This window comes from Podarcis tiliguerta, assembly GCF_965153285.1.
Source record: "Podarcis tiliguerta genome assembly, chromosome: 14".
Taxonomy (NCBI): domain Eukaryota; kingdom Metazoa; phylum Chordata; class Lepidosauria; order Squamata; family Lacertidae; genus Podarcis; species Podarcis tiliguerta.
In genome coordinates, this window is record NC_139547.1 from 35,497,043 (window position 1) to 35,509,411 (window position 12,369).

Genomic DNA, 12,369 nt, shown 5'->3' on the forward strand with positions numbered 1-12,369 from the left:
GTTAAGAACGGACCTCCGGAACAAATTAAGTACTTAACCCGAGGTACCACTGTATTGCATTTCTATGTACACTTTGCCCTATATTGTATGCATTTTTGTGCACATTACTTGGCTGGAGAACTGCATTGCAAAATGTGGAAAAGTGAAGCTTTCAAAGGGTGGCTGAGGTTTGGTTTGTGTATTGTCTTGGAAAGTGCAAATTAGGTGGGTGAGGGCAGGCAGGTTGGTGGGGGCATTGCCCCATTTGCCCTAATGGGTTGGCCTCCACTGAACATGCTGGGCACTTAAATAGATGTGAAGATCGATCAGGTTGCCTCCTTTTCTAGTAAAAGAATTGATTGATTGGCCTAAAAAGAAGGCATGGAAGAAGCAGATAAGAGTCTCTTTTTGTGCAGACAGGACAGGTTTGCTTAGCAGAAGACAAATGACTTTGCTCTCCAGACACTGCTATCATTGCACCATTTATTGCACACACGCATACAGACACCCTTCCTGATGTCATCTGGATTTCAAAATCACTGCTTCACATAGTCCTCTTCATTGCACATATGGAAACTGGATTATTATTATTATTAAAAACCAATGTTCATCCTCCTCAGAGTAGGTCCGTTGAAATTAATGGATATGACCAAATTAGAACTATAGAAGTGTACAGTTGGATAGGGTTCCTTCAAAAGGTAAAAACCAGGACACCCTGAATAAAGCCCAGAAGACCCCAAAATTGTTGTTGCGCTTTAAGGAAACCCCCAAAGTTGTTGAGCTTCTTAAAACAAAAACACTACCAAAGGGTGATTTTCCTCTTGACTTGTTTAAGATCAAGGACAAAGCGCCACATTTCACCCCGGACATCAATTCCACCTTTGAAATCCCAGTGTGGCAGTCCTAGAGTTAGAAGGGCACCAAGCGTCATGTAGTTCAATCCCCTAAACCCATTGATTTCAGGACTTAGTTGGATTCAGCCCTTAGAATTGATGAAATACATCAGTATTTCACGGATTCTCCGTATCTTCTTTCATACCTTTTTATAACAACCCTGTAAAACAGGCCAGTATTGCTTTATGCATTTATTTATTATTACTTTTACAAAACACCTTCCCTACAAAGTGTTCAAGGCGGCACACATAGCTCTCAACTCCCATCCTTACACCTCCACCCGCTAGAGCTGGCACACCTGGTACAAATGGACTTGAGATGAAGCCTGTGCCCTTGCAGATAGTGAGGGACTCCAACTCCCAGCAGCCAGGGATGATGGGTATTGTAGTCCAGCAACATCTGGAGGGCCACAAGTTCCCCATTGCTGCATTCAATCCATCCCAAAAGGCTTCTGCCTCCAGAGCCACCACAGATTGGGTCCGCTTGTGAGCCTGCCGGGGTAACTGGTTCTGACCTCTGGCTCTACCCCTCCTCCCCTAGACCCAAAACGGACAGCAAATGTGAGGGGAAAGTATTGGAGGAGAGTCACATCCCCCCCCCCAGCAATATTTATTTACAGTTATACAAGTTGAGCAAGAGAAAAGGGAGACTCCCAGGTCTCCAATGGGTCAGGGATTGGTGGCACTTTGGGGGACAGCGGAAAGATAATGACATTTTGAGATAGTGCTGGGGGTGGGTGGCATAACACAAAATGGCGGCGGGTGTGTGTGGCATGAGAGAAAATGGCTGAAACAGGGGGCATGGCATAAAAGAAAATGGCTGCCGCAGTTGAAAAAGTAGAAAAAGAGACAGGAACACAAAATGGTGCAGACATTGCTCCCACCCCCAATCTTGTGCATTGTCAATTTTTGAGGGGATATTCATGGGAGCCATGGTGGGCACAGGGCTAATGTGAAAGGGCCGGAGCCCATGTGAGAAGAATTCAGATGTTGCAACCCTTCTGAACCCTCATAGACCACCAAAATGGTCAGTGTCCACCACCCTCCGGTTTGCTTCGCTAGGATGCTCTCGGCTGGGATTCAGGTCCTCCTGGCAGGTTTCGGAAGTCCAGTTGGCCAGCAGGTCACTGAAATCTGGAGGGTTGCCATTGAGTATACAGACAGGGCTGAGGGACGGCTCTTTCCAGAAGGACTGGGGCAACTTCCTGCCATGCATGGGGGCAATGTGGCCATACTTCCTCTCCAGCCTCAGCTTCCTGTTCTCAGAGGAGGCTTGCTGCTTGACGCACCTGACCAGAGCATATTCAAAGAGCTCGGCCAGAGGACCCATCTTCTCTGCATCCTCTTTGCTGCAGAAAGATCTCCACAGCTGCCTCTCCAGCTGTGCTGGGGGCTTTGAGGGGTCAGGGAGGTCACTGCTGTCGTCTTCTTCCCCAATCTGGGAAATCCTGACTAGGTCAGCATAGTACAGAACCTGCCCTGACAGCTGAGGGGAGCGGCGGTCCTCGTAGATGTTGCAGGACTCTGAGCCTTCCTCTTTGCTCTTCCGGCCAAAATATCTCTGGATGTCATCGCTGATCTGCTCTGCGAACCGAAGGAGCTGCAGCGTCACCGCTGTGTTGCTCAAGCTGGAGTCGGCAGAGCCTCTGTCTGGACTGCAACCTGCAGAATTGCCTACAGTTTCCATATCCTCCCTCTCTTCTTCCTCCTCCTCCTCCTCTTCTTCTTCCTCTTCCGCCTCCATTTCCTCCTCCTCCTCATCCTCCGATAAGTCTTGGAAAATCATTTCCTGGCAGGTTGTGGTGGATAGGAACGAATTCCGGAATGCTGTGGGCAGCTTAAATTTGCTTAGGCTTTGTATTACCCCAGCAGCCATTTCCCCCGCTCCTATCTCCACGCTGTACAAGTGGTTGAATCTGGACTAAATAAACAGCGAGGAGAACAAAGCGTCAGGTGTCTGCCAAGGAGAGGGAATGCACAGCATAGCTATCTTTTGTGGTTATTATCATCCTCTAGCAGGGAACTTGAGTGGTGAGTGCTGACAGAACTGCACCCACTGAGAAATTAGGAGGAGGTATTAACATATTCCTGGAGTACCCACTAGTCATAATTAGTACACTGTAATTTAAAAAGGGATGTGGGGGGGTCCAAAAACCAAAAACAAATCAGAACTCCCCTCCCCTCCCCGCAACAGCCCAGGGACTACTGGGTTTGCTCTGTGGCTTCCAAAAACCATAAAACAGGGGTTGGGGTAAACCTTCCAGTCTGAGGGCCACATTCCCTTCTAGGCAATCTTCTCGGGCTCCCATGCTAGTGGTGGGCAAGGCCAGAGGCAAAAGCCACAAATGTACACTCATTCATTCATTCATTCATTCATTATATTTATGTCCCACCATTTTTCCCCTCGGACATGGCTCTCTCCCTCCCTGTTTAATCTCCACAGCAGCCCTGTGAGGTAGGTTAGGCTGAGAGGCAGTGACTGGCCCAAGGTCACGCAGTGAGCTTCGTGGATGAGTGGGGATTGTGAACCCTGGTCTCCAAGGTCCAACACTTTAACCACTACACCACACTGGCTAATTTCTTCATGCACTGGCACAGTCCTTTACATCTTCCACACAAACGAGGCATTATCAGACTTCCAGGGCACATTCCAGCCAGGCAAAAGGAGCTGGTTTGAGTGTTTGTGAAACTGGGCCAGCCGGGGAGGGGTGTATTGAATTAACAGGAAATAATAATAATAATAATAATAATAATAATAATAATAATAATAGAAAATTGACTTCAAAGTTGTTGTTCTTTTTAATGATAAAAGGAAACGGAGGAGGAGCTTAAACTCATCTGCCAACAATGAGCATCTGGACAGCAGACCAGAGCAAGCAAATAGGCCACCTGGTCACAGTTGTCCCTTCCTTGCTGAGGTGATACCTATTCTAATTCTCTTTAAATCACCACCTTCTTCCACTTATCTGCCCCTTTCACATGGGTGGGGTTCTTGGTCCCCAATGGCATCTTAGAAGTGTGGAACTTATTCCAAACTGACTGTTTTACTTCAAACTGCATGTAGGGTGTATGCCGTTTTTATTTAAAACTCCCCCACATCAAAAGCTCCATGCATGCAGAAAGCTCACCTGTTAGGGAAAGGATAGATGAAGGACAGGGAACTTGCAGCCCTTGCTGCTGCACTCGCATCACCCCGAGCCAGGATGGCCAATGGTTGCGGTGTGAGCAGTTGTAATCCAAGAATACTGGAAGTTTTTGTCCCTGAGTGACCCTTCCCCCCTGGTCTGCTAGCGTGCTTCATGCAGGGAGCTTTAGATGTGGGAGAGCTTTCGAAAATAGGACATCATCTGTACACACTCTAGACAACAAGTATGTGTGGCTGAGTGGTATCACCTCAGAATTCTACCATTATGCTTAATGTCCTCATTCTAATGCCTGGCTTATGTGCTCCAAAATAAGAACATAAGAGAAGCTTGCTGGATCAGGCCAGTTACCTGTCTAGTCTACCAGATACCTGTGGGAAACCCTCAAGCAACACTATCCCCTCCTGTGGTTTCCTGCAACTGGTATTCAGAAGATTTGCTGCCTCCACCCATGCAGGCAGAACATAGTCTTTATAGAATCATAGAATTATATTGATTGATAGCCTCCAGAAATTGGTGGCCTTCCCTGCCTCCTGGGGCTCCTTCTGGACTAGGATAGGGGAAACCCAGGTTCAAATCCCTATCTAGCCATGAAACTTGGTGGGTAACCTTGAGCCAATCGGTATTTATTGGGCTAGCCTACCCCACAGGGTTGTGGTGAAGATAAAATGCAGGTGAGAGGAGGGTATTACCAGGTATGTGCCTTGAGCTTCTCAGATAAAAGACAGGCCACAGGTGCAATAAGTCGCAAAATAGTCTCATTCTTGTGCATGTGCAGACCAGGTACACAGATGGCTTCATAGTTTGTGGCAGTTGAAAAGGGGGCGTAGGAAACCACTTTATATTAAATCGCACAGTTGGTCCATCTAGCTCAGTAATGGCTACACTGACCAGCAGCAGCTCTCCAGCGATTCAGGCAGGTGTCTCCCCCCGCCTTACCTGGAGATGCTGGAAACTGAATCTGCCACTGAGCTACTGCTGTTTCCCCAAACACGGAGAGCTATCTTATACTGAGACTGAGTCAAATCACTGGTCCATCTATCTCAGTTGTGTCTACACTGATCGGCAGCAGCTCTCCAGAGTTTCGGGCTTTCTTAGCCCTACCTGGGACCTTCTGTATGCAAAGCAGATGCCCTACCACTGACTTACAGCTCTTCCTTAAAACTTAGAAAGTTTCCTTATACTAAGTCAGACCATCTAACCCTGTATGGCCTTACACTGGGGGTCAGCAGCAGCAGATCTCTAGTGTTTCAGAGAGGAAGTCTTTCCCCCAGCCCTACCTGGAGATACTGGAGACTGGACCTGGGACCTACACGCAAAGCAGGTGCTTTACGCCTGAGCAACAGCCATTCCCCTTGCAAGGGCTTCTTTCCCCAAGTCTCTCCACTTACCTGTCCACTGCAGCTCAGTCCCCTACTTCTCCTCTGCCAACTCTCAGCCCTTCCACCTGGGGCTGAAGTATTTATAGTGGCACTGCGAAACTGGTGACTAGCAAATATTTGGCGGCTGTATTGTAATCGTAGACTCGGTAAATAAAACTCTGGTTTGCTTTAATGCCCGGCAACCGGAGAACACTGTAGACAAGGAGCCTGGGAGGACGGGGAGATAGGGCTCACCTTAATGGTTGACTTCCTGGGGGATTTTCGAGTGTTATTCCTGCCGGTCCCCCTATTAGGTCTGCTGCCACAGCTGCCAAACCTCACCTCTCCCCCCCCCCCTCACCCCCAGCGCACGTTGACAGAGGACTTCTTATCTCCAGTGTTGATTTGGAGACGAAATCGAGCCTCGTCAAATAGGCATAAAATTAAATTTCATGGTATTTTGACTCCAGGAGTAGGCATCATCTCCAGAAGAAAGTAACGCTTATCCGACAACGCCTGTGCAAATAGTTAGATGCCAAGCCAGAAGAGGAAGGTAACTAACTGGCGACCGGGGCAAATCAGTCAGATTCATTTTTCTGAGCTTACTGTAGGTTGATTTCCACATCAGTTTGAATCCCTCTTGGCATTCCTTGAAGACCTGCCTACAGTATTTAGGCAAGCTTTCCACTGAGCTTGAACTTCCTGACCCCACAACTGTTTCTGCTGCTCTTTTAACGGCTTGAAGTATTGTGCTTTCCAACGGGCTTCTTTTATCGTATACAGTGGTACCTCAGGTTACATACACTTCAGGTTACATACGCTTCAGGTTACAGACTCTGCTAACTCAGAAATAGTACCTCGGGTTAAGAACTTTGCTTCAGGATGAGAACAGAAATTGTGCTCTGGTGGCGCGGCGGCAGCAGGAGGCCCCATTAGCTAAAGTGGTGTTTCAGGTTAAGAACAGTTTCAGGTTAAGAATGGACCTCCGGAACGAATTAAGTACTTAACCTGAGGTACCACTGTAGTTCTAATTATGGGTTTTTAAAAATAGTTTTCTTTGAATTTTTTTATTGGGCACTTTGTATGGACTTCATAGCTGGTTTCATACTTGTAAAATATAAATAAAATAATAATTATAGTTACCATTAAACCAATAGTTGTAACTATACATACCTGTACCTTCTTTTTCATGGTTTGGGGTGCATTTTCTCATTTATTGATGAGGCCTAAATGCCCTCCCTCCAGTCAGCACCTCTCCTACCCACCCCCCTCAGTTGCAAGGCTATTCTGCAGCAAACACCTCCTAAGGGCTTCATAAATCAAATTATTACGTTGCTTCCTGTGATTTACCATACAAATTGGTGCCCATAAATCAATTAGAACGGGAGGTGAGGCAGGCTGTCGAAGCCATTATCTTCAACCCATTAGGGATGGGCTTCATTAGGGTGAAGAAGAGGCCAGGGCTCCTTTAAGAAACAAAAACAATTCTAACATATGTCCCTTTTTTATACAGTGGTACCTCGGGTTAAGTACTTAATTCGTTCCGGAGCTCCGTACTTAACCTGAAACTGTTCTTAATCTGAAGCACCACTTTAGCTAATGGGGCCTCCTGCTGCCGCTGCACCGCCGGAGCACGATTTCTGTTCTCATCCTGAAACAAAGTTCTTAACCTGAAGCACTATTTCTGGGTTAGCAGAGTCTGTAACCTGAAGTGTATGTAACCCGAGGTACCACTGTACTCCTTTTCTAACAGCAAAATGTCTGGGGCTACTCCTGGCTGTAGGTGGCCTCAGGGCTGCCTGGTGGGCAAAATATATAAACCCACAGAAGCACTCCTTACACTGATCTGCAGACCCTTCTAAGCCAGGGGTTCCCAGACTGTGGTTTGTGGATCATTGGTGGCACACACACTTCATTCAGAGGGTCTGCTGCATGTTCGCATTAGAAATACACATTGGTTTGTCACTGTATCTTTTATTGCTTTCTTTAATTGCCGAGTTAAACTGTGGAACTCACTCCCACAGGAGGCAGGATGGCTTTAAAAGACGATTAGACAAATTCATGCAGGAGAGGGCTATCAGTGGCTACCAGCTGTGATGGCTATGGGCTGCTTCCACAGCTGGAGGCAGTGATGCTTCTGTGTACTAGTTGCTGGAAGCCATGGGAGAAGAAAGGGCTCTGGTTTCGAATCCTGCTTGCTGGTTTCCCACAGGCATCCGGTTGGCCACTGTGAGAGCAGAATGCTGAACCAGATGGACCTCTGGCCTGATCCAGCAGACACTTATCTTGAGTTTTATTGTATTACAGATCGGAACTCTATGGAACGCAAACTGCAACACCACAAAAGAAGCAAATTCAAAAATAGAGTTAAAGAGCATACATGAACTACACCTTACAATCGCTACAACAGTGTTATGAGTTTGTGGGTACCAGACTTCCAATCCCTGAACCCAGGAAGTGTTAAAAGCTATTTGAGCCTCCTGGGTGATGGGCTATTAAGAGAACAGAGGAAAGGGGGCTCTGTGTTAGATGCCAAATGGGTGGGACACCTCCTCCAGCCCTCAAGATAGAAGGAAAAGCCTGAGTTTGAGAGCAGAGTTACGTGAGCTAGAAGTTGGAGGCAAAAGCTGCAGGCTGCTAAGGCAGAGGGAGAGAACCTTGGCTGATTTGCGTTCGAATCCAAAGCTGTGGCTATGGGAGAAGCAAGATCCTTTTGGGATGCTAGCTCCATGAAGCCCTCCATCACAGGCTCAGGTTGTGTATATGTGTAAATGAACCATATATCCTAAAGATACCACAGTCTCCACTGTGCCTCATTTCCAAAAGGAAACACGAACCCCTGGAATTTTGCAACGCTCACAGACTGGGGTGGCATGCAACAGCAGGTAGGGAAATAATGAAAGCCACGACCCTCTGCAATGGTCAAGTGGTCCGGAGGGCAGAATTTGGGGGCCACTGCTTTATATAGTTTGTGTCTTGCAAAGCCACACTCTTACTATGGATGGATGGATGGATGGATGGATTGTTCATCATCATTGTCTTCATGTTTGTTTGTTTGTTTGTTTGTTTGTTTACAGACACTGCTCCTACACTGAAATCTGAACCCTAACGGCAGGGTATAAGAAGATGCAACATTTTAAAATCCAGGTGTTCTTTTGCCGCACAGACTGGAGGGTGGCTCCCCCTACCTTTTCTCTTCCCTTGCTGGTCTCTTGTGCCTGGAACTTGTGCCCTTTGCACAAGAGACGTGCAAGGACCCAGACCCACATGGGAGCACTTAGACTTCTCCAAACATTCGCGCTGGCAGCCCTCCTGCCTCAATAGCCACTATCTAGCCCATTTGCTGGCTTGACAAACATGTTTAGATACACAGACAGATCGGAGCGGCAACTGATAAGCCAAGCCAGTCATCACCCCTTCAATATGCTCCTCTGACGTCACTGTGGCTGCCTCCTCCTCCTCCTCCTCCTCCTCCTCTTAGGACAAATGTGGAGAGAACTACAGCTAGCTTTGGGACACTTGGGTGGGGTGTATGGTAGGGACATAATTGCATCCTGCGTCCATCACCTGAAACAGCTGCCTTGTGTGACTTCGTGGCAGGGCTGTACTGGACACCTTGCTCCATTCACTTGTATGGAACATAGAAAAAGGCCCGCAATTGAGAAAACCTGGTTAGGGGCAGTGCAAGAGACAGACGGACAAGCTGGCAGGCAGGCAGGCAGGCAGGCAGAGAGACAGACATACATCTGAAGCAGAATACGCACCATACTTTAAACCACATTTAACGGACATGGCTACCTCCTGGAAGAATCCTGGGAGCTGCAGATTATCTCTCCAAAGAACTACACTTCCCAGCACCCTTAACAAACTGTGCTTAGATTCCAGTGCCTCAAGAGGACTAGGATAATAATAAAATCATATGTGGTGGGAATGTAAAGAAATTTAAAAATTTTGGGAAATGATATATAATGAATTGAAGAAAATGTTTAAAATGACATTTGTAAAAAAACAACCCAGAAGCATTTTTGTTAGGGATTGTAGGATAAGACCTGCCAAAGAAAACAAAGAATTTATTTATGTATGCAACAACAACGGCAAGAGTCTTGATAGCACAAGGATGGAAGAATGAGGAAACCCTGACAAAAGAACAGTGGCAAGAGAAATTTGATGAACTATGCAGAAATGGCTAAATTGACATACAAACTGAGAGATAAAGACAACTGTGACTTTAAAGAAGAATGGGAACTTTTCACATATTATTTAAAAAGACAGCAAAACGAACTGGACTCCTTGGCAGGTTTTGAGTAAACATACACAAATCTTTTGATTGATAATGTAGTGGATAGATAATATGAGGATTTATACAATTTTACAGTATGCAGAGAACAATATGAGTTGAGAAATCAGAGAGAGGAGCTGAGGGAATTCTTGTGGGGGAGGGTTTGATGGGGAGGTGGGGGGGAAATGGGGGGAATGATGGATATGAGATGTCAGTGTGGTGTAGTGGTTAAGAGCGGTAGTCTCGTAATCTGGGGAACCGGGTTCGCGTCTCCGCTCCTCCACATGCAGCTGCTGGGTGACCTTGGGCCAGTCACACTTCTCTGAAGTCTCTCAGTCCCACTCACCTCACAGAGTGTTTGTTGTGGGGGAGGAAGGGAAAGGAGAATGTTAGCCGCTTTGAGACTCCTTAAAGGGAGTGAAAGGCGGGATATCAAATCCAAACTCTTCTTCTTCTTCTTTTGATATGTTGTTATGTTGAAATTGTTAATATATATATATTTTTAAGAGGACTAGGATGATGGGGAATCATGCTCCCCTTTTTGAAAGGGCACCTGCCTTCACCATCTTGGGCTTTGCCGCCCTTGGGGAGCTGTAGTCCCACTCTTGGTGGGTGGGTTGGCTGGCAAACGGCAAAGGGGAAGGTGGCAAGAGAGGCAGCTGTGTACCCAACTCACTGAGAACAGCTTCTCTCCTTCCCCCTGTTAAGAGACAGCCACTCCGCGCCACCATTCCCCCAACTAATAAAGAGAGTTTTGACAGCGCAATATGGGGCCACAGAGCATCTGTCTGGGCATATGCTTCCGCAGCGAGGCCTCGGGTTTTCTCATTATAAAAAACAACAACCATAAACACCGTTCACCTTTCTGTGAAGCCAGCTTCTGCCTTATCACACCGCAGTGGCTTCTGGAAAGCAGCAGCAGCCAGGGTGGCTGTGGGTCAGGGGCTGCAACTCCCTGATCCCTATAGGAGGATTCTGGGCCCTCTTCTTGGTCTCCATGCAAAGTGGAGGAAAAATCAATAGCTCCAATATGTCAGCACTCCAAACGAGCTGCAATAATATAACACCCACCATTAACCCCACAAGCACTCCAGCACAACTCTGCCCATTAGAAGGAGCAGTAGGTGGAAAACGTTTGGCGTGCCTGTATTCACCGGGACCGTAAGAGCAAAGAGATAGTGCGCTGGTCTCTGGGATGGGTGCCTGAGGATGTGGCGGAGCTTGCTTAGAGAATCACAGAATTGTAGAGATGGAAGGGACCAACGCTGCAGGTCATTTAGTCCAACCCCCTGCAATACAGTGGTACCTCGGGTTACATACGCTTCAGGTTACAGACTCCGCTAACCCAGAAATAGTACCTCGGGTTAAGAACTTTGCTTCAGGATGAGAACAGAAATTGTGCTCCAGCGGCGCAGCAGCAGCAGGAGGCCCCCATTAGCTATAGTGGTGCTTCAGGTTAAGAACAGTTTCAGGTATAAGAACGGACCTCCGGAACGAATTAAGTTCTTAACCCGAGGTACCACTGTACAGGAATCTCGGCTAAAGCATTCATGACAGAGACCCACCCAATCTCTATTCTATTCTATTCAGAGACCCACCCAATCTCTGCTTAAAAACCTCCAAGGACTCCAAGGTGAGTCCACAAGCTACTGCAGGTGTCTGTTCCACTGTCAAACTGCTCTTACTATCAGAAAATTCAGGATCGGGTGTTTTGCTCTCCCTGTTTCCCTGAGCATTTCATGGGGATCCCTTTTACTCTGGAAAATATGGTTTGTTTCAGATCCATACCATACATTTCTGTAGAGGTAGGGCCACAGCTTAATGGTAGAGCAACTGCTTTGCGTACAGAAGGCCCCAGGTTCAATCCTTGGTGTCTCCAGGTAGAGGTGGGACTCCTCCCTGAATTTCTGGACAGCCACTGCCAGTCAGTGCGGGCAACACTGAGCTAAATGCACCTGTTGCCTGATTCAACGTAGGCAGCTTCCTATGTTCCCTTATGCACCATCCTGATCACTGACAGCTTTTGGTGGAGAATTGCTGGCGGCTTCCCACTTGCCCCTGTGTTTTGGCTGGCCCCGACCAAGCCTTTATTGTGGCAGGTCCTGCCCTGTGGAACTCCCTGCCTCTAGAGGTTTGGCAGGAATTGTACCTGCCATCTCTCAGGTGTCATCTGAAAACTGTACTGCTTAGGCAGGCCTTCACAATACAATCATTTTTCTTTTTAACCCATCAGTATTTACTGAAGTTTTATTGACGTTTTTACTGTTGTTGGGGTTTTTTTAACAGATACTTTTACTGGTTTTTTATTATAATCTTGTATGTTGTAAACCACCGTGATATATTTTTATGAAAGTGTGGATTACAGGTACATATATATATATATATATATATATATATATATATATGATTGAAAGTGCTCTTGTAGAAAAAGAAAAGTTTTTGTATATCGCTTAGTAGTGGGTTTTTTAAATTAATTGGTTAAAGAAATGCTTTTAAACAGACAAAGAAATAAAATTTCATTGCCTGTCAACAAGACCTTTTAGCTGTGTGTAAGACAAACATGCCATTTACTGTGCAATAAAATCAATTGACATAAATCCAGTACTAAAAATGGCAAGATGGAGAAATCCTTGGCAGAATATGTTGGTCCCCAGGCCACTCAAAGCCACCATAACAGTAAGATTTCAAAGGAGATAGATAGGTAGACAGACAAA

General features: G+C 46.6%; 1 protein-coding gene across 3 annotated transcripts; it reads right to left on the reverse strand.

Annotated features, from left to right (window-relative positions):
• Positions 1–1,558: 1,558 nt before the first annotated feature.
• Positions 1,559–6,593, reverse strand: PERCC1 (proline and glutamate rich with coiled coil 1). Of its 3 annotated transcripts, none has more exons than XM_083414269.1 (2): positions 6,550–6,593; positions 1,559–2,793 (listed from the first exon to the last, which is right to left on the reverse strand). In XM_083414269.1, the coding sequence occupies exons 1-2, from the start codon at positions 6,565–6,567 to the stop codon at positions 1,882–1,884; spliced, it is 930 nt and encodes a 309-aa protein (XP_083270395.1). In that variant the 5' UTR covers positions 6,568–6,593; the 3' UTR covers positions 1,559–1,881. The 3 variants fall into 3 exon arrangements, with proteins under 3 accessions (XP_083270395.1, XP_083270397.1, XP_083270396.1); XM_083414271.1 differs by lacking the exon at positions 6,550–6,593 and adding an exon at positions 5,632–5,703; XM_083414270.1 differs by lacking the exon at positions 6,550–6,593 and adding an exon at positions 5,407–5,587.
• Positions 6,594–12,369: the final 5,776 nt, after the last annotated feature.